The sequence below is a fragment of the Semicossyphus pulcher genome, unplaced genomic scaffold, assembly GCF_022749685.1.
Source record: "Semicossyphus pulcher isolate SPU_LCO1_2020_fin unplaced genomic scaffold, fSemPul1.0.p SCAF_6, whole genome shotgun sequence".
Taxonomy (NCBI): domain Eukaryota; kingdom Metazoa; phylum Chordata; class Actinopteri; order Labriformes; family Labridae; genus Semicossyphus; species Semicossyphus pulcher.
The window spans coordinates 21,491,433-21,511,860 of NW_027211737.1; the positions used below are offsets into that span (position 1 = coordinate 21,491,433).

At 43.4% G+C, this 20,428-nt stretch overlaps 1 protein-coding gene across 1 annotated transcript in view; it reads right to left on the reverse strand.

The window, feature by feature from the left end:
• adgrv1 (adhesion G protein-coupled receptor V1) overlaps window positions 1–20,428 on the reverse strand; it is a 99,913-nt gene that overhangs the window by 67,113 nt on the left and 12,372 nt on the right. Inside the window, exons 12-51 of the mRNA XM_069683260.1 lie at window positions 20,043–20,169; window positions 19,685–19,870; window positions 19,322–19,502; window positions 18,697–18,860; window positions 18,485–18,608; window positions 18,084–18,344; window positions 16,970–17,096; window positions 16,590–16,813; window positions 15,617–16,351; window positions 13,309–13,682; window positions 12,438–12,617; window positions 11,874–12,054; window positions 11,478–11,671; window positions 11,231–11,360; window positions 10,847–10,931; window positions 10,130–10,265; window positions 9,214–9,579; window positions 8,830–9,073; window positions 8,510–8,725; window positions 8,206–8,421; window positions 7,873–8,117; window positions 7,584–7,765; window positions 6,977–7,475; window positions 6,554–6,863; window positions 6,249–6,458; window positions 5,524–5,654; window positions 5,239–5,338; window positions 4,961–5,140; window positions 4,659–4,822; window positions 4,433–4,520; window positions 3,068–3,146; window positions 2,840–2,978; window positions 2,404–2,545; window positions 1,977–2,242; window positions 1,644–1,819; window positions 1,362–1,489; window positions 1,088–1,269; window positions 843–989; window positions 674–754; window positions 324–588 (exon numbers count right to left, since the gene is read on the reverse strand). Of these exons, the coding sequence (XP_069539361.1) occupies window positions 324–588; window positions 674–754; window positions 843–989; window positions 1,088–1,269; window positions 1,362–1,489; window positions 1,644–1,819; window positions 1,977–2,242; window positions 2,404–2,545; window positions 2,840–2,978; window positions 3,068–3,146; window positions 4,433–4,520; window positions 4,659–4,822; window positions 4,961–5,140; window positions 5,239–5,338; window positions 5,524–5,654; window positions 6,249–6,458; window positions 6,554–6,863; window positions 6,977–7,475; window positions 7,584–7,765; window positions 7,873–8,117; window positions 8,206–8,421; window positions 8,510–8,725; window positions 8,830–9,073; window positions 9,214–9,579; window positions 10,130–10,265; window positions 10,847–10,931; window positions 11,231–11,360; window positions 11,478–11,671; window positions 11,874–12,054; window positions 12,438–12,617; window positions 13,309–13,682; window positions 15,617–16,351; window positions 16,590–16,813; window positions 16,970–17,096; window positions 18,084–18,344; window positions 18,485–18,608; window positions 18,697–18,860; window positions 19,322–19,502; window positions 19,685–19,870; window positions 20,043–20,169 (8,165 nt within the window). The remainder of the gene's footprint in view (window positions 1–323; window positions 589–673; window positions 755–842; window positions 990–1,087; window positions 1,270–1,361; window positions 1,490–1,643; window positions 1,820–1,976; window positions 2,243–2,403; window positions 2,546–2,839; window positions 2,979–3,067; window positions 3,147–4,432; window positions 4,521–4,658; window positions 4,823–4,960; window positions 5,141–5,238; window positions 5,339–5,523; window positions 5,655–6,248; window positions 6,459–6,553; window positions 6,864–6,976; window positions 7,476–7,583; window positions 7,766–7,872; window positions 8,118–8,205; window positions 8,422–8,509; window positions 8,726–8,829; window positions 9,074–9,213; window positions 9,580–10,129; window positions 10,266–10,846; window positions 10,932–11,230; window positions 11,361–11,477; window positions 11,672–11,873; window positions 12,055–12,437; window positions 12,618–13,308; window positions 13,683–15,616; window positions 16,352–16,589; window positions 16,814–16,969; window positions 17,097–18,083; window positions 18,345–18,484; window positions 18,609–18,696; window positions 18,861–19,321; window positions 19,503–19,684; window positions 19,871–20,042; window positions 20,170–20,428) is intronic.

The following is a 20,428-nucleotide window of genomic DNA, read 5'->3' on the forward strand; positions in this document are numbered from 1 at the left end:
ATAATGTTATGGCTGATCAGTGTATATATAGTAGTTATTTAAAAGTAGGGATGTAGGGATATCTGATTTTTGCAGATATCAATTATTTTCCAACTTTTTTTTAGGCAAATTGCTGATAGATGCTGATATATGCAGGTGATTACATCAAGGCTCTCCTGTTATGAAAATTATTATGGCCGTACAGCGATCACCCACAGGCAGATGCAGTCATAAAAAACAATGCTTTTGAATTAGTACACATGCCATACTTTTGGACGTTATTCTTTGGAAGTGCATGATAAACATTAATTCATGTTATGTGATGTAATAGCAAGACATTTCACCTTCAATAAGAACCAATAGGAGAGTGTCCTCCGCTCTGGTGTTGATTGTCTCCACTTGAGTGGCCCTGCCGGTAAGCTGGAGAGGCTGTGGATTCTGAAATCTTCCATTGGTCCATTGAAGTATCAGACAGCTGACAGACTGTCTGTCTACGCACACCAGCAGGTAGGGAACAGCTGAACGAGTGAATGGAGAGACACTGAGGATGTTCTGTTCAAGGTCAAGAGTTTGCAGGAGGGTGAAAGAGCCTCCAGTCCAGACGAAAATCTGTGAAACCAAACATGACAACAAAATTAACTTCCTTAATTCTGAAATAACTGAAAACACTTGAAGATCTGTCCGACAGCCTCACCTGGCTTGATGCTATTAGATAATCTGTGCCTTCAGTGGAGAAGTGTTTCACATCCAGAGCTTCAACACCTAAAGTTTGTTCCTAAAGAAATCAGATTGCGTCAAATTATTATATATGAAAATAGTACAGGTACAAGGTAATGTTGTAGCATGATTGGTATTATACTTACCAGTGTGACATTTAGATCCCTATGCAATTTAAAGATGCTGAGGTTGGCAGCAGGGGAGAATGGAGGGCCACTATGTGTGATACCAATGTAGGTAGATCCATTCACTGCGAACCCAACACAGGAACTTGGCTCCTGAATCCGAACAGACTGCAACGACCAAAAGACAAGAAGTTTGCTGTATACGTAGTCTGCTTATTGTAGGGTCATCATGTGCAGGTCGAGGGACAATGCTGTTGTTCGCCTACCTCGACTGGCACGAAGACACCCTGCCATTGGTAAAGAGTGGCCAAGGTGTGGGAGGATCCAACCATGGGCATCCTATCCAGCCTCATAGCCAGGAAGGGAGGCCCTTCAGGGAGGGAGCACCAAGCAGAGGTGGGGTTTTCCTCAAAGCTCTGGTACACACCCATCACTGAGAGGTGACCGTCTAGGAGAAAAAAAATCATAGGAGTAATGAGGATGGAAGAAACATCAAGAGTAAAACAGTGGAACTTATGAGTTAAGGAATTGAAGTCTCACCAGAGGCAATAGCTGTGTCAGACTGCGTCTCCCATTCCACACTGACAGCTGACTCCAGACCATTACTGCGAGACACGGTGAGGAAGACTGTTCTGCCTCCTTCATGTGCGATCACTTCTGTGTTAGTTCTGTACAGAAAACACACATTTAATTAGATCATGTAAACAGGTTTTTACATGAGTATCGTTGTGTGTTACTAGTTACTAAAGAATATTCCGCTATATACTGCAAGTGTTTATAATATTCTGAGTTTCAGGTCCTTTGGTGCAAGTGTATTGAGACCTGTTGATAGTAGGGCCGATGCGGAACAAGCCAGAAGGAGCTAAGTTCTCCAGGACAGTGATTAGAGTTTGGAGTTGGTCACCCAGGTGAGCACCTCCTGTTGGGTTAGACAGGGTCAATGTGAAGGTTTCATTCACTTCGGGCTCAGCATCCAGTACTGCCCAGATCTCCAGCATCTGAAACAACACAGACAAGACTCCTGATAAACCTGAGGTATGTAAATATGTAGTATTGTAAGGCTTTGAGCACAAAAGAAAAAGAAATCTTACACTTTACATGTTTTCCATGTATGTGTTTGAGTGTTCTGGCCAGTAGAAATGTTTTTTCCCTCACCTTAAATCTAACTCCATCCTCCAGTACCACAAACCCTTGGGCTGGCATCAAATCACCCTCTGCCAGACTGCCGTTGGCATCAGTGATGGTAAACTGCACAGTTACGGAGCCAAATGTGCCTTCCTCTGGGTTTCGTACCACATACAGGGTGGCCACACTCTCGCTCAGGCTAGACACAGAGGTGGGCTCCCTGAGTACGAAATGCTCGCTGGCATTAAAAGAAATGACACCATGTCCATCGTCGTTGGCCAGGATATTTACGGTTGCTGAAAAACAACAGACAGATCCAGTGTAGGAAAAAATACTGTTTACACGTTATTCTGTCTAGCATGGTTTTTAGTTCCTTTGACTGACTTGACATGACACAAGATAGTTTGATAAGTTTAATACACATTCTGGTTTCATTGTGGATTGTGTCTCTGTGTACCTGTTGTATTAGTGCCGAGCTCCAGCCCAGGAGAAGGCTCGGACAGGATGAGCTGGAATCTCTCAGCTCCCTCTGGGATGGCGTCATCTATGATCTGCACTTCTACAAACTTATGCCTTTCACCATCAACAAAATGCAGCATCTATGTGGACAGAGAGGTTGTCAGTTGAAAGGGGTTTTGCTACGACATGTCTGTAGGTCATTGAGTTCATGTTCAGGGAAAGTCAAGGGTAGCTGGACTTCAGATTTTAGAAGATCTTTAAAATCTCATTAGTTCTTCTTCTGCAGGAATAAGGGACCCTTATGGATGACAAGGATTTAAAGAAAGCCCTTGACTTAACGCCTCTTCTACAAGTCTTATATGATGTGTAGTGTACGTCTGATTATATGGGACTGTGCTTTTGTTTTTAATGTTTAAATACTGTGTATAACTGACCGTTTCACTGGTGTTGTAGTCCAGTCCCTGTTGGGCTTCCAGGTTTTGAGCATAGAAGAGAAGGGAAACATTTCCATACGTCCCCTTGTTCCTATAGGCCACGAGAGTAAGTACCCCTATGGTTTCATTCACTTCAAACCTGGAAACCAGAACACATTTGTATAAGAAACACATTTTAACCAATGCGTATTCGACTAAACATAAAAAAATGTAGGATGTAGTTCTCACATGGTGTTTGTCCATTCAATGACTCCTCTAATTCCATCATTGGCAGCAATGCTCACCTCTGCCACCAAACCCTGAGTGTCTAGGAAGTAGCACAACACAAAAAGAGGAAACATATATATACATTTAGACTGTTAATTGGTAAAAATGAAAGAATTAAACAGTTTAGAATTAGCATCCGCGATGGCATGAGATCTGCATCTACAGTGCAAGCAGGAAAGTGTAGAGGATCTAACTTCTGTCATGGCACATTTGACCAAAAGATTACAGCTAAGAAGCGTCTCCTGTAAGTGGCTGGGTAGGCCGAGTGGCCAAGTCTTTAGAGTGGACTGATTTATGAATAGTCTTCTCCCATTCACTGTATGGCCAAGACACTGGGAGGCCAGCTATGGGTTTAGTTTGGCTTTCTCTCCCCTCACCACACAGTGCTTCTCAGCTCCCAACAAATCCCCAGGCTTCCTCAATCATGGAAAGCATCAATCTCCCCGTCCAAGCCACATAATGACTGCTGCCAAAAGAGTGGCCGTGTGTTTACTGTGTGTCTCCACGCAGAAGGCCGATAGTATTCTGGGAGTCTCCAAGTGCTGCTCTGCCTGTTATGTTCTGTCTACTCATCACTTTCTAAAGTTACTCATTCATAAATTGGACTGTGGTTTGGATTATGCAAAAGCAGTAGCTGTAACTACTAAGCTCTTTCATAAGGCATTTTGGCAGTGTACTATAACGTTGTAGTTTAATGTACCATACAGGAATATTGTATATTAAACTACATGGATTTTAAGCAAAGACTGAGAACATACAGACGGTGACAAATTAAAGGGAAAACCCCACATAAAGTGTCTAAGTAAGATGTTAGACCACCAGAACAGCTTCAATGTGCCATGGCATTGATTCTACTAACCCCTAAAACTGGAGGGATAGAGCAACCCTTTGTGCCCCACGTACATGCAGAGAACACACCCATCAGGATAGACATTTTTCATAATAGGATAAAGGTCATGAGTAAACTTTATAGTGATTTCTAGTGACTCTTCCCTCTAAGGGGAAAAGTAGACCCAAACCATGGCAGCAAAATTACCCCCTCAGCTTAACAGTGTCAACAGATCCCCTCTCTGTAAGAGTTAAGCATTGACTCAAGCAAGTTTTTCCTGTATTTTGTCAACCGTCCATATGACCTTGCAATTTTACCTGGCAAAGTGCAATACACAACCTCTACTCATCATACAGAGCAAATGGTGAGAGATTATAGAAAAGGAAAGGGATGTAATTAAATTACACAAACAGAAACAAACAGAATTTTCTTTTTCAGAAAAAATGCTGATAGTAATTGTAGTCAGATCATCTCAAAGCTTCTAAACTTCTCCATACCTAGTTGTGGAACAGTGGCAAGGGTTGTGATGAGCACTGCTGATGTTATGTTGACCAGGAAGAACTCCTGCAACTCTGGAATGTCATCCTATTAAAGCAAATGGAAATAAAAAGTATCAAATAAGTAGAGCTTGCTTCAGAAAGAGAATAAGTGAAACACAGCCTTTCTATCATGTAAGATATAAAGTTTGATGGACACTCAAATAAAACCAGCCATGGTCTTTACCTCCAATATGGTGACAGGTATAGCGACAGAAGTCTGTCCATCCTGGAGGATTACGGACCCTGTACCAGAGATGAAGTCTTGTCCTGGGTCAGCGAGAGCTCCCTCTACCTGGGACAGGTCTTGCAGAGAACCTCTTATAACCTCATAGGTGATATTAACCGCTCCTGTACACAAACATTTATGTAACATGTAAAGTACCAGTTGCAAGGAAACAATACAATGTATATACACAAATTTACTAAAACATTGCTTAGCATCTAAACATGGAATTATAAAAGTAATGTTCTTTTGCTCATACTGACCGGAGGCTCCAAACTCTCTATTGACATATATGTTAATAGTTCGGTCCCGTTCCTCTGTGGTCACTCTGAGGGACGATGGGGCAATAGTCAGCAGCCCATAGGGCTCATCGCTGGTGTCCACAGAAAGCACCGCCTCACTGCCCTGAACATCCAGAGTAGCATGGCCTGTCGCAACAACACCTGTGTACAAGCCAGGAGACTGTTCAGCTTGGGAAGTTGTTTACAACGATTTTAGGCACAGTTATCAACCAGAAAGACACTTAGAGCAGATGCATTACCAAAAGTTTGTATGTTGGACAAGGAAACTTTGTATTCATCTTTATCTTCTGGTGTGGCATCATCGAGAAGCTGCAGGACTATGGTGTTATTTAGTTCTCCCTGTAGGAGACACACACAGTTAATACATTATTACTGCTGGAGATACATAAGAATTACACCTGTTCACTTGATGCTTTAAGCTCTGCTGTTGAATTGAACACCAAAGTCTGAATTCTTTACTGCAATTTATATGTTAAGCCATGCTCTGACAATTAACTGTTCATTAAGCTCTGTCTGATATTTACCTCAGTAAAGAAGAGTGTCCCTGATGTGAGGGTGAAGGTCCGGTCTACAAGGGGCCCTTGTACAGTCCAGTCCACAGTGACATTACCCAGACCTGGAGCCGTTCTCAACACTAACAAGGACAGCTTCTCACCTGTAATAGAACCAAATAATTCAGTCAGCCTTCACACTCATTTTCAAGGTAAGAATAAGTTCTGTGTCTTAATTCATTTAATTTTGTGATTGATAAAGTGCAATTAAATTGAATTTGATGATGGAATAAGAAATACAACCTCTATAACACGAGTCCTTTCTTAACTTTACTTTTTTTAGCCTGAAATCTGCATTTGATCAATGTGAGTTTGCAGACGACCACTGTGTAAGTTCAAATATAGGTTTGTAAAGATGGATACCTTTATGTACCTCTAATCTGAATGTCTGTCCTTACACTGTAGATTCAAGTAGAGGCAAGTATCAGGGTGTCAAATTGTATGGACTCTACTCAGGGAGTCTTCAGTCGCTCATGCATACATAATATCCAGATAATGACAGACAACCACAGGGACCACCTGTTGCTGCAAGCTGCCATTACTAGGAGTGCATTCCTTTATGTTTGCCCTCACACATGATTAGGACACATCTCTTATGACGAGGACAGCGCCATGGGTTTTAAAATACAGTAAATAGGTGATAATGTTCTTATAAATACAAACAAACAAACACCCTGTCATCTAAAATAGCTACCCACCTTCTCTGGCGATGACAGAGCGCGAGGCTGGATGAAATCCAACTATCCCAGCCACATTATCGTTAGCCAATATCACTATGGTTACAGTGTCAGAGCTGGGTTGGATTCGACTTCCTCCCTCCGTATTCACAAGACCAATCATGAGGCTTTCGCTGTCCTCTGGCTCAATATCATCTCTGATTGCTATCTCTATTGTCTTCTTAAGATCGCCTGCAGGAAAGGATAAAGCACAGGCAACATTAGTTACACATTATAATGCAATTATTATTATTCTATTGTTCCAAATGAAGAAGTGATCCACCTACCATCAAAGACTAGAGTCCCTCCAGGTCCGATAAAGTCAGCCTCTGGTGTGGCCTTCCCTCCAACAAACCTCCACTCTACCGAGACAGTGCCCAGATTCCCTCCTCTCCTCTCTATAACCAGGGGCACCACAACCCCAGGCTCCTCTCGGACCTCCAGATAGAGCCCCTCGTTCATGGAGCTGGGACTGAGGCTGTATATCATAAACACGCCAAACGCATCTCCATTTATCCCTATAGTGACCACAGCTTTGTCTGGCTCTCCAATCGAGGGCAGGTTCTTCTGTTCCACAGTCAGATTAAGCAGCTCTACCTTCAAGTAGGACAAGAAAACATTTTGTTAAAGATTTTGCTGCAAAATGTAATTGGACAAATTTTAAAATACACAAATAGCACAGGCCAAAAGATATGCATGATTGCTTTCACCTTTAAGATCTGTATGTTGAAGCTCTCGTCCATTTCAGGGAATTTATCCGTCAAGATTGGAACTGAGAGGTTGGCAATCCCCGACCCATCTTCCATGAAGGCACTTTGAGCTGTCACAGGAGTGTAATCACTCCCAGCCTCAGCCTGGGCGCTGAACAGGACAGCAGCTGCAGTGGCGTTTTTTACATAAGTCATAACCTGAGAATTAGAGGTCAGCTGGTCAGCCCCTGAAGTAACCCAGGTGCAAGATGGTGGTGTCACCTCTGATGACAGAGAGAATGCCTGGCAGGCACGCTCTCTCAGACAGGCAGCAGCACATGCAGCCAGGGGGTCCATCTGACCAGTAATGTCTACTGTCCTAAGGGGGGCAGAGGATGGAACGCCTGGTTTTGGGAGGTCGAAGTACTTCAGCAGGTTCTGGCCATCAGCCTGAGCCAGGCCGACAATGTCAAACTCAGAGGTGCTGTACATGATCTCCAAGCGACCAAAGTGACCACCACTGGAATAATGTGGAGGATAGAGAAAGACAGAAAGAGGAGAGGAGTTTAATGTGAGTGTGAGCACAAACAAATACATTTTTCTATATGAAAACAATAATAAAAAGTACCTCCTGCGGACAGTAATATTGGCTCTATAAGCTCCCTCCAGGGGCTCCTGAACACGGTAAACAGACTGTTCAAAGTAGACTGTCCCATAAGGGTTGTCATTGGCAGGCACTATTATGTTGACAGATGTGTCAGCTCCAAGGTTTCCTCCATTACTAGCAGCTGTAAGCTCCACCTTAATAATCTAGAACAGACAGAAAGAGTCTGATGAACATTGCAACTTATATAAAGTCAAATATACACTATCATTGTACATATTACACGCCGGCATTTTCACTGTGAGCTTCTTACCTCTGTGATTTCAGGTACATCATCAGCTAAAATTTCCACTCGGACTGTTTTCATGGTCTCTCCAGGAGCAAATCTCACCTCCCCCGATGTGGGTCTGATGTCCCCCTTTGCTAATTTACCATTGACAGTGGCTTGCCATTGGACTACCACGGTGCCAATAGTACCAGCATTACGCACTATAGGCAACGTGACCTCTACAGAGTTAGATTCTGGTTCTTCTATGGTCACTGGAACAGCTTGGAAGACTAGTTAGAAAACCAAGAGAGGAACTCGCTTAATAATGTGAAACCGTCCAATATAAAATGAAACATATCCTGGGTAATGCTTGCTTACCAAAGGCACCAAAAGGGTCATCTGAAGGCAGTATGGTGATGATGGCACGGGTGAGCTCCCCCAGCAGAGCTCCTCCGGTCGTCTGGTTGATGAGCTCAATGAGAAAGGTCTCCTCCAGCTCAGGGACCATATCATTGATGACATAGATTGGTACAGATTTACTGGACTCCCCTTCTAGGAGGACCACATCAGTGGAGGCCACGCTGTAGTCTTCACCTATAGGATTACACACATACACATAAATATGACCTGCCTACTCAAACTTGAGAAATATTCAAATCCAAACTCCATAAGCAACACTTACTGACTCTGGCGGTCAAAGGCACTGCTCTGAACTTGACAGATACGTCTGCAAAAATCCCACCAACACGTGTAACATTGATTATGGGTCCAACGTAGTGCTCAGCTACACTGACAGCAGAGGCCGACAGCTGCAGGACTCCAAAAGCATCGTCACTGGCCTCAACTATCACCTGGGCCACAGAGTCAATCCTGGAGCCCAGAGAAGGGGAATTTGAAACTGGAGGGAATGGTAAAAAGATCAGTTTAGTGTGGTGTGGTTGAAGTCGTTATAATTATTAAGTAATTTTTTAGGCAATGTCAGTGGGTTTGTCAGCTTCTTACTGGGTCTCTCCTGCTCTCCTTTAATGAGTCGAGCACTGATCAACTCCACAAACACTGACTCGTCTCTTTCCGGATCTTCATCATCCAGCACTCTAAGGGTGATGTTTGCTTCGCTCTGATTGGCCGAGAACACAACAGAATCCAGGAGGGGAACAAAATCCCGCCCCTCAGTGGCTCGGCCCACTCCAGGGGTCCTGTAAGGTCCTGGTTGTGCCTCATTTAGTGTCCCATACGTCACTCTCACCTAGATTAATCAAAATAGGAAAAAAAGACATACTTTGTTACATCCATCAACATTTATTAAAAGACAAAGGAGAAGAATCATAATGTCTCTAATCCCTTTACTTTCAATTAAGTTTGTAAACCTTCTACAGCAGGACCCACCTGACCCATCAGGCCTCTCTGTCGCAGGATGGTGAGGGAAACAGTTGAGTCTGCTTCAGGAAGTCGGACAGACCTTGTTTCGTTGGCGAATACAAAAACACCATAAGGGTCGTCACTGGCGAGCACAGTCAGAGTAGCAGTTGTCTGCACACCCAGACGACCGTGGGAGACGTTAACCAAGGAAACGGTGAAACTCTTGTCCAGCTCAGGGATCTCATCCTGGGCCACATTGATGATGATGTCCTCTGACGTCTGACCAACAGCAAAGGTGATGTTTCCGAACCTGCTGAGCAGCTCCCCCTCAGAGCTTGGATCAGCCTCCCAGTACACAGTCACATTGGAAAGGTCACCAAAGGACCGATCCACCTGGGAGAGAACAAAAAGCAATAACAAGATGATTGACAATTCTTCATCCCAACACTGTATTTAAAATACGTTTACTAAGAACAGTATTTAAATCTTGACATGCTTATGTAAACACAAGCAGCCATCTCCTTGAGCCTGACTCAACATTTCCTGGTTTTTAACCTGTGTATTAACCCCATTTTACACTGCGGTTCCGCCACAGCGCTGTAACGACGCTCAGCCTTTGCCATTTCACATTGAACCACGCCGGTGTTAAGCCGCCCCAGTGTGTGTTTTTACAAAGTGTTTCAGCGTTGCGGAAGCAAAATGAGCGCAAGGTGTAAACAAACACATACACACACGGCACTGTTCCGCCCTGCCGGCCCCGCTGTTTACACTGACGCCGTTTCCCCTCTGTTTCGCCTCTGTTACTACCTCTGATGCCAGCTCAGAGCCGGAACAACTTCGCCCCACCATTCCTCCTCCATGCATTTTACATAGAAGATGAAACATAACAGAGACGTAACAATCCCACCTTGAACTGGCAGTGTAAAAGGGGCTTTAGACTTACCTGCAGGACCACAGAGCTGCGTCCGTCCTCTGGTTCTGTCCCATTGACAGACAGGAATTCGGGACTGAACTGAAACACCCCATGGGCGTCATCAGAAGCAGCGATGGTCACTGTGATGTGGGAAGCAGCTCCCAAGCTGGCTACAAACAAAACGTGACCCTGTGTTACTTGTTAATGATACATTTTTGGGCATTTGTAAACAATTTCAGTTCTAGCTTAATGGAAATTACACAATGGTCAAAAAAGATGAAAAAGAATTCATCTTTAAATGAACCAAGCCAGTGATTCTGGTACACGTTCCCCTTCCTACCACTAAATAAAGTCATATTATGGTCATAAGAACCAGATTGTGTATTTCAGAATGTATTACTGCAACCCAAACTGAGTAAAACACGGGGGTCTTTCACGCTTCTTGTCAACCACTTACCCCTACAGCCTGTGAAAGACTATTTGCTTTTCCCACATCATTCTCCTTGGGTAGCTTACATAGAGGTCAGTGAACAATGTAAATACCACACTTAGTTAAACAAATGAGATCTTCATCTTTAAGATCTTTATCTGACCAAATTCGTATATGAATTAAAAATAAATCAAGTAAAAAGAAAGAAATAATTGATTCACATTAGAATTTATAAGTAACTATAGGGACAGAAATGTAGGAGTGGAGTTGAGGGACTGAGGACAACAAGCACTTTGGGCAGTTAAGGAGGGGGACACTTACCACGGTGGTGATAGGATGGAAGGAGGAAATCAGAGTCACTCTCCCCACTACCACTTCCTTCACTATGCAGAAACTGATCCACTGATGGATCACACACCAGGATCAAACAAGAGTCACACCAGGTTTGAATCACACCAGAGAGGTAGCGATCAAATGGCAGAGTAGGAAGGAGGGTAGGAAGGCAGTCACATAGGCGGGTGGGTATGAGGAAGCACACAGGAACACAGCACACGAAAGACACAAACACAGACGAGTATACAGGGTCAGTTCAGCTCTAGGAAGAATAAAGGTCTGCACTGAATAGAAAAAGCAGTGGAAGGTAGTTCTAAGGCTCAAAATATAGGAACATAGTAATATGATTTAGAGCTCAGATTACTCACCTCCTCCATCAGCATTGTAAAGCTCAACTCTAAAAATCTTGTCCAGCTCAGGGACAGGATTGTCTATGATGGTCACGGTGATGAACTTTAACCTCTCCCCTGGAAGAAAATCCAGCATGCCATCAGAGTCCTGCCAGTGGAACACAGAGAAAGATGAAACCAGGGATGCATGCAACATGTTTTACTTAAGTTACTACATCACTGGCAAGCTTGCATAAGTAAAATTAGGAGTTTACTACAAACTAACCTCGTAGTCTTCGGGGCTGGACGCTGTGAAGGGGGTTGTCCTGTATCCTACCATGACCCTTCCCAAAACGCCTTGGGCCCTGGCCACCAGCAGACGGACTTGACCATCTTCCTCGTTAACAGTTATGCGGGCGGGTTCAAACTCTGGAGCGATCAAACCTTCCCCTGGAGGGCTCGGCTGAAACTGCAGGAGTCCTGGATCAGGGAAGGTCGTGTGTGTTTAATAGAGGTAGTAAGAAGAAGTGAATATGGGGAGAAAAATGGAGTGGGGGAGGAATAAGTCACATAAGAGGGAGAGAAACCCAATAAGCCACTTGTCAAAATGTAATCTTATTATGCTTAAGAAACCAACATTGAAAGTGCAACAGTCCTGACTTTAAGGCATGTGCGTAAATACCGTAAGGGTGATCACTGGCTGTAACAGTGACAGTGTTGACAGAGTTATTTGGGTCGATGCTTGCACCGCTGGTGGGGGTGGAGCCTGGTTTCCCATCGCCGGACTCTGCTGACACCAGAGTGATCTGAAAGGACTCTGCCAGCTCTGGGAGGTTATCATCCAACACCAACAGGTTCAGCACCTAACACAAACATGTTAATGCGAATTTAATGATATTGGTATTTTTTGGGAAAATGTGGTCATAGTGTCTGCGTTGTGTGCCTGAAGCACAAAGTAGAAGCTGAATTACCATCCGACACCTGTTGACTTGTCTCTAAATTCATAAACATCCTACCACTAGGTGGGGCTGGTTGTCTTAAACATTGTAATTGAATGACTGTAATAAGCTGTTCATCTAGACATAGATATACTTGACATAATAATGCCTATGTGTGAAAACAGTACATCACATTTCTGTTTATCCGCTGAGAATGACAATGGATTAACTCAGAGGGGTTTTCCCAAGCTCCTCCAAGATTAGTAGAGGTCTAACCATTGAGTAACTCTCACACACAGCACACACACCTCAGAGCGCTGTCCAGGGACGAAAAGCACAGCTCCAGTGGCATTAACAAAATCCTGATGGGCTGGCGTGTCATTGTCCAAGCTATCCAGTTGGGTTACACTGTAGTTGACATAGACGTGATCCAGCGATCCCCGCATACGCTCAATCACACATGAGATGGTGGAGCCCTCCTCAGTGGTCTATGAGAACAAAAGTGAGAAATTAATTTGAACCAATGGAGGAAATTATAATTAGTGCATCAACTGTAGACATTGAATTTGTAAAGGTTAAATGAGCTACTCTTCTTAATTCCAACATGGTAATAATGTGATTTACAGAGCAGGCACCTGATAGCCCACATGCCTCTGCGTCTCTTTAACCCCAAAGGATCAAAGACATAAAGAAGATCCTCTAGTTCTGATGGAATGCCATCCCCGGCCCTGCCACCTGTTGTGCGGATGGAAACGAGGAACTAGATCTCCCATTTCCAGTGCTGGAACTCCTGCTCCGCTTCTACAGGAATGCCCTGACAGGCGGACCTGCTGCAGCCCTGCCAGCTGTCGCTCTACCTGAGAGGGGCCAACATGTGAGCCCACGTATCTAATCCAACTAAAAACGGATAGCATGCCCTCCCTGCAGCCAGGCATGAAGACTGATGAAATATGCAGCAGGACAGGGGCTGACAAACTAGTCGGTTTACATTACATGCCTCTTTATCTGTATGCATGTAGATGCAGGCTTATTTAGGAGAATTATTAATATCATTCATTAGCAGTCTGGTTCACATTTAAATGTTTCTGTCATAATTGAAGATTTTGCAGGATGCTTATAGATGTTCATACCAGCAAAAATGTTCCTTAAATTTACACTGACTAAATACCGTGTACTTACATCGGGTATGCAGGCACCGGTGAAGCCAAAAAGCCCGTTGGCATTGTCGCTCTTCATGACTCGCAAAATAGCAGTGGGTCTGGGGAAAGGGAGGCGCGCTCCTCCATGTACTGCTACCAACTGTAGATAGAACACCTCCTCTCCCTCCTCCTCACTGTCATCCCTGACCTCCACCACAAACGACTTCTGCCTCTCATCCTGGCGGTACCGTAGGTATCCTGAGATATTACGCAGGTCTATTTTAGCAGGCTGGGTGTGAAGCTCGTGGATCTGGCTGCGGTTCAGCTTAGTCCTGTACAAGCGGACGTCCTGGAGAAGGCCCGTGTAACGCTGTTCACCGTCAGGATCAGAGCCAATGTACAATGACGCAGGTCCTGGAATAGAAATACGCGGGAAAAGAAGTGCACAATGTATTTATTTACAAGCAAATGGCACCTAATAAACTTGTAAAGTTAGCGGCGTAAATAGGGTAAGGTTGGATACACAAGTACAACAAATCGCTACCGTTGCCTCAAACACAAAGTACAAGATATGATGCAACAGATATAACTAAAAAAAAAGGCTAAAAGTTGACAGATTTGGTGCAGGGTTACAAGCTGCCATCAAACACAAAAACACAACACAGTTAGCAAGCTCTAATTCATTAAATATGGATGTATCAGAGTATCTGTAGTTTTGTCGTGTTAAATTAAATCCACACTTCGGTTTCTGTAACCAAATGTGTTGCTATGCTGAAGTGTTGGGCCACAAACAGAATCTTGATTAAAGCCACCAAATTTCTAGACCCCGCGCTTCTCATTACTAATTCATTTACCGGTACTTACAGCTCTCTTGCTTATTGCTTCCTCCACTTCTACAAAACTGGACAAATACAGGAAATCTGCCACAGTGAGCAAGTACAAAGCCCTGACACAAAGCAGCTCCTCGGTGGGTTTGAGTTACCAGTAGCAGACAATGACACATGACATGATTGATGATTATGTATACATCTACTGTGATTGAAGTTAGCCAGAGAGCCATCAGAATATTTTCCCCTCTGGGGGGTTTTTGGTCCAATACAGGCTGCGGCTATTGTCTGCATTAATTAGAGAGAATAGGAAGAAAAGAAGATGCCGACAGACTCCCTGTAGCAGTAACAATATCCTGCGGTGCTGAGGCTAAGTGGTCACTCAAGCATTGAAGAGCCCCAGTAGTCCTGAACAATGAGGAAGTGACTGAGAGGTGGGTGCATGTGTGTGTGTGTGTGCGGCTGTATTGTGTATGTAAGAAGTTAAGACTTGTTGTAATTTCATAAGAACCACCATATACAAACATATACTGTCAACAACATCATTACTGACCATGGTGCTGACACTGCAGTTTACAACTTGTAGCCTCAGTATGGTTTGGCTTTTGTGAAATTTGTGTAAATGTAAAATGATTATTAGACAAAATACATTTAAAGTAATAATTTTCAAGATTTTCTTGTAAATAAATATCTGTAAAGTCACTATCAACCACCGAATGAGGTAACACAATGGTGATTGAGCCTAAGGCCCACTGATGAAAGCCTTTGCATTTGCAGTATATAGTATTATTATGGACTGGGTGTCTGGTGCGACTTTCACAGGAAAAAATCACAAGCTGCGCCCAGTTAGTGACGCGTTTCCATCACCAGACAGCTGTTGGTCTGCCAGAGAGGGTAGGCGGAGCTAAGCGGCTGCTTCTCCGGTCTCTGCAAGTGTTGCGAGTAAACCGTAATCTACTATGGCTGAACAAACAAAGAAAAGGTTGATGACTCAGGTGAAGGCAAACAGTCTAAAAAGGAAAGCGACCATCAGCGAGGAAAATCAAGAGTTACAACCGTAACAACCAGAGCCAACCATGGACATCTGTACATGTTGGAAGTGTTCTCCCGCAATTACAGTTTATCGCCATGAGGTGCCACCAAAGAGGAAGAAATTGAGAACTTCGAGATTATATCTTCAAGGCTTCAAGAATTACAAAAATTTAAACCATCCCATTTTAACGACATTGAATGCCAATTTGTAACATTTATATTTATAAAAAAAAACACATTTATGAAAAAAAAAAACAGTGTAAAATTTGATATGAAGTTTTCAAAGCAAAGAGGCAAAAAAAAATCTGGAAAAAAAAAGAATAATCAGGTCAATCAATGCTTGAAAGTCATGACATCATACGCCAAACTGAATAGACAACAAGGAGCAGCAGGCCCGAACTGAACATAACAAACAGGATGGACATTATGAGCTCAACAACTTCATCTTTATAACAATGTTGTGTTCAATAATAAAATACTGCAGCTTACCATCAGAGATGCCCTCTCCTTTGATGCTCTTCAGTCCTCCAGGAATAGGGTTCCCATCCAGGAAGAACTCAATAATCCCATCGTCAACAGTAATGACAACATGTAACCAGGCATTATTCTCTAAAAACTTCTCAGCAGAGACCCGGGCCACCTGGGGATTGTTTGATCCTATTGCTGTATAGTACAGCATCACTGTGACATGAGAGTCATTGGTGTGAACCTTCACTCCATAATACAAGGTCCCATTCCTGGTTCCTTTGCTGATTATAAAGCCGTCAGTGTTTGGTGTTGGCACAAGCCAGGCAGAGAAGGTGAAGTTACCAACGGCAGCAGGCCCATCTTCAGGAGAGACGGTCCCATAAGCTCCTGGGAGCCCAGAGAAAAACCATGCGTCTGTGGCCGAGTGGTGTCGCCTGGCATGAGGCCTGAGCTCCACCTCATCTGGGAAGGAGGCTACAAGGAGCAGGTCATCCATCAGGGGAAGGCCCTCTGGGAAGTGGCCAGAAACAATCTCCCAGGCGACCCGCACATCACCAAAAGTGCCCTGCTGTCGGAGGATGGTGAAGGAAGTGACATCGGCCATATCGTCCTCTGAGAGTACATCTTCAGCTACTTCTTGGTCCAGGTTGCTGTCAGCGATGGCAAAGACACCAAACGGGTCGTCATTGAAAGGGATGAGAACCGAGGCATTCAGGGAAGTCTCGGCAAGTCTTCCACCCTCCCCCGGGAAACCACCTAAAAGAAATCATAAACTAGAGCTGAGCAGTTTTTAAGACAAACTTATAAATGAAATTAATCCTTATCTGTCATTTAGAATCATTTTTAAAGCTGATGACTATGAAATGTCACGGCAAGTTTAAACTCAATGGAAGCAGTAATTGTTTGTTCTGGCCTAGCCTAGCTTTGCTCCAGAGATGAGCTTTTACATTATCTCTCAAATCTTACAAATATATGTCACTAATCTTAAACTCACCTGAGATATTAACCAGCCTGAGGATGAAGAACTCATTGAACTCTGGAAGCTTATCTGAGATCGCTTCCAGGACGATAGGCTTGGTCTCTTCCCCTGTAGTGAAGGTGATGGAGCCAGATGTGTTGGTAAACTCCTGGTTTTCCTCCAGAGGAGTCTCTGAGTCATTCGCAAACAGCTGCCAGAAGACTGTAACGTTACCAAAATGGCCTCTTGCTCGCAGGACACTGAGATAGGAGACAAAAAAGAGTCATCATTTCAGAAATAGAATACAGGTTAAAACTTTGTATGTCCAAAATTTCAACGTCTTTACAAAAAACTCAAGAACAACAAAAGAAACAAGAGAAACAGAAGTAACACTGAATTGAAGTATTGGTCCTTACTAAAAATCATTGCTCTTGCCCTCTTCAACAGGTTTCTCTGTGGCTTCCAGGGAGAAAATCCCATTGGCATCATCATTAGCCTCAATCACCACCGTAGCTGTATCTGCTCCATACACAACGGCATCACCTATGAACAGGTATATTATCAGGTTAAATAGATACAGACATAGACAGATACATTTAAGTACATAAATATATATTTAGAGTTTGAGAGAGGCAAGAGATGCTGATGTGAAGTGCACCGGCCATATTATTATTGTCATGCCCAATACTAGCAATGGTGGGAACACTGACATAGCACACCATAACTATGGCAACCAGGCCCAGGAGGAGGAAAGCGCTTCTTCTTTATGAAAATGGAGAGTTGGACAATAAAGGCGTCTCACCACCAAGGAGTTAAAGTGAAAAGACTCAAGGACAGAGCTACAATAAGCTACTGCCATTATGTTTTTAAGTTTTAACAAAAATAAGAAAAGGTATAAAAACTACAGGAGGATATTTTACTGGAATAAAAATCCCAAAACTGCATGTCTTTAAAGCACATACTTTAAGTTACAAGTACAGCCTGACAAGCATGCAAAAGTAAAGGTAAAGAGTACAGAGGTCCAAGTGTGAGTTTGATTGACTTCTAACATGAGGGTGATTGACTTTTAACACAACCACTATAAAGGACAATCCTCTTGCGTAAACCAGAGGCTAACCCTTAGTCGACTCCACTCCGTGTCACTCAGCAAACACAGAGAGGCCAGTAGAGTGGCCGCTCTTTGTGTCTTAGAAAGTCTAGAGTCGGGTAATTAAGGTCCTGGTGAGGCCCACTGGTCTTTCATTTCCCATCCCTGACACACAATACTGGGATTAAGAGAGCTTTCGGCGTTAACACAGACAATGTCTTATAACCTAGCTTCTTCTCTCGCTTCATACACCTCAGGCATTTTGAGGGGAGGGGATGAACAGGGGAGAAAGAGGGGTGATGTTGTTTTGAGTTAAGGTGTGAATTTCTCTGTCTTAAACAACAGAAAAGAAAGTAACTTCCAGCAGTTTTAACCCCCAGAGGGAGTGCAAGTTATATTCATTATCTCAGGGACCACTTGTTTAATAAGTAACCCGTACTTACCAGTAGCGTTGTAAAGAACAATGTAAAAGGGTTCATCAGTCTCCGGTATGTTGTCGTCTTCCACAGCCACAGAGATGTTCTTCATCCATTCACCCACATCAAACACCAGCATCGTGTTGTTACTCAGTAAGGTGAGGTCACCTGGAGATGCCTCGCCGTAGTCCACACGGTACATCACTGTGGCAACAAAGTCTGCCTGGCCTGCCCTCAGAACAGTGAAGTCGGCTGTGCCACCTTCCTGAAGCCGCACAACCACAGGGTCTGAGGAGAGGAAAAGTAGAGGATGCAAAGAAGGGGAGGTAGCCAGAGAGGAGTGAATGACTGCAGGTGTAATATGTTCATTTATTATTACAGTATTTCAGAGGATGCTTTATAAAGAGTATTAGGAAGAGCATGCTTACCAGAAAAGTAAATAGGGTCATCATTCTTATTAATCTGTAAACTGGCATTGAGTTTGTTTCCTAGTCTTGCACCACCTGTAGCATTCAACAACGTGATGGTGAAATTCTCCATGTCCTCTGGGATCTTAAGTAAAAAAAAATAAATTCAAATTTAGACAACAAAATGATACACAAAGTTCAAGTGCGTTTTTATGTTAAGTTTATCATTGTACCTCATCAGGAACAGAAAAGAGAGTCAGGTTTTTGAGGTATTCCCCCTCCGCAAAGGTGACATTTCCCTGAAGGGGGCTGACGTCTCCAGACAGCTCCGGCTCCAAGACCCAGGAAACTGACACTTCTCCAAAGTGACCCCTGTTCCTCACTACAGGGTACACAGCTGAAAGCATTAACAAAAGAAAGAGGTTGTTTTAAATAGATACTGAAACCAATCTTAAAGACTTGAACACTTGTGGATACACTTTTCTCTGAACATTTTGTCTCTGGTCGGGCATCATTTAAGTATAGAGCACAATAAGTATATTCCTATGACAGCTAAACTCAATGGTTGTTTAGCTCACATGTATGCCTGTATGTTAATTAAAAACAGTTATGATACATTCACAAGAAGTTTTTTGCTTCTCTCTGTTCTTAGGACCCAATTGCATCACCACTTTTGGTCAAACCTCTTGCTCTACAAGTTGACAAAAGAACTACTTTATCTACATTAAAGCATTCTTATGCATTGCACAAACTAGAAATAATGCGAAACACAAAAACGCCGATGTTAGTGTCAATGAGATAACACTTGACATTAAAAGATGTATCACTTTCATCTAAAGGACTTCAACTTCAAAGTACCTCGGTGCATCTCGTCCCCTTTGCTCTCATTGATGGCCACCGTCAGTCCTGATTGGATGAACTCAATTACACCAAAGGGGTCGTCGTTTTTCCTTACTGTGATGTTGACCTCCCTGTGGTTGCCCAGGCGACTGGGTGGAGTGCTATGGCTACTTAGTATGACAGAGAAGGTTTCGTCCAGCTGCATGGAAACACACGTGCAAATACAAAGTTATTACATAGTACATCCAGGTTAGAAGATTTGTTATTATCTTAGCTAATTGGAAGTCTTGTTTCGCCAGCTTAAAGAAAAATGTACCACCATCAGACTGAGGAGACTTTATTTTGTAGTCAATGTCAACATTGAATTAAGCAAGAACGTACCTCAGGCACCCCATCAGGCCTTGCCACCAGAGCCACCACCACCTCTCTCTCCCCTGGTTTGAACTCCAGGATGCCTGTGGCTCCATAGAATTCAGTGTTGCCTGAAGGCATCACAGCATATCGCACCAGCTGTTTGAGCAGCTGTCCCTGAGCTCTGACCACGTGCAGTTCAACGGCTTCACCCTCCTGGATACATTTAAAGTTTGCAGACGTCATGTGACCAGAACCAGAGACAAGAGAGAAAATAACAATACGTGGAATTTAAAGTAACTTAATCACTACACATTGTAAGTAGCTGGTTATATGCTGTAATAACACAGCAGATACAATCTTATAGTTTTACAGTTTCCAGACTTACATTGATGAGCCATGGACCTCTGGAGAATTGAGAGAACTCAAAGACTCCCCCGGGGTCATCGTTCTCCATGATGACAATCTCTCTGCTGGTGAAGCCAGCTTTCAGGATCTGATTCTCAACATTACTCCTGGGACACAAACACACAAATACACACATAACGCAATTAGATCCCAGTAGCAAGAGACCGCTACTGAGATTTACTAAAGTCATTACGCTTTCTCTACTGAGACATGCTGCATCTGCTTTCGGTATAAGTCTACAAAGGCATCTTAATTGTAGAGAAGAGGAAAACTCTGACATGAAAGTTTCTTGATGTTTTTCTGTTTTTATTGTCTTGCGCTTTGAGCTTCTGAAACATCAAGTGACAGAAAAAGAGAAAACAGCTC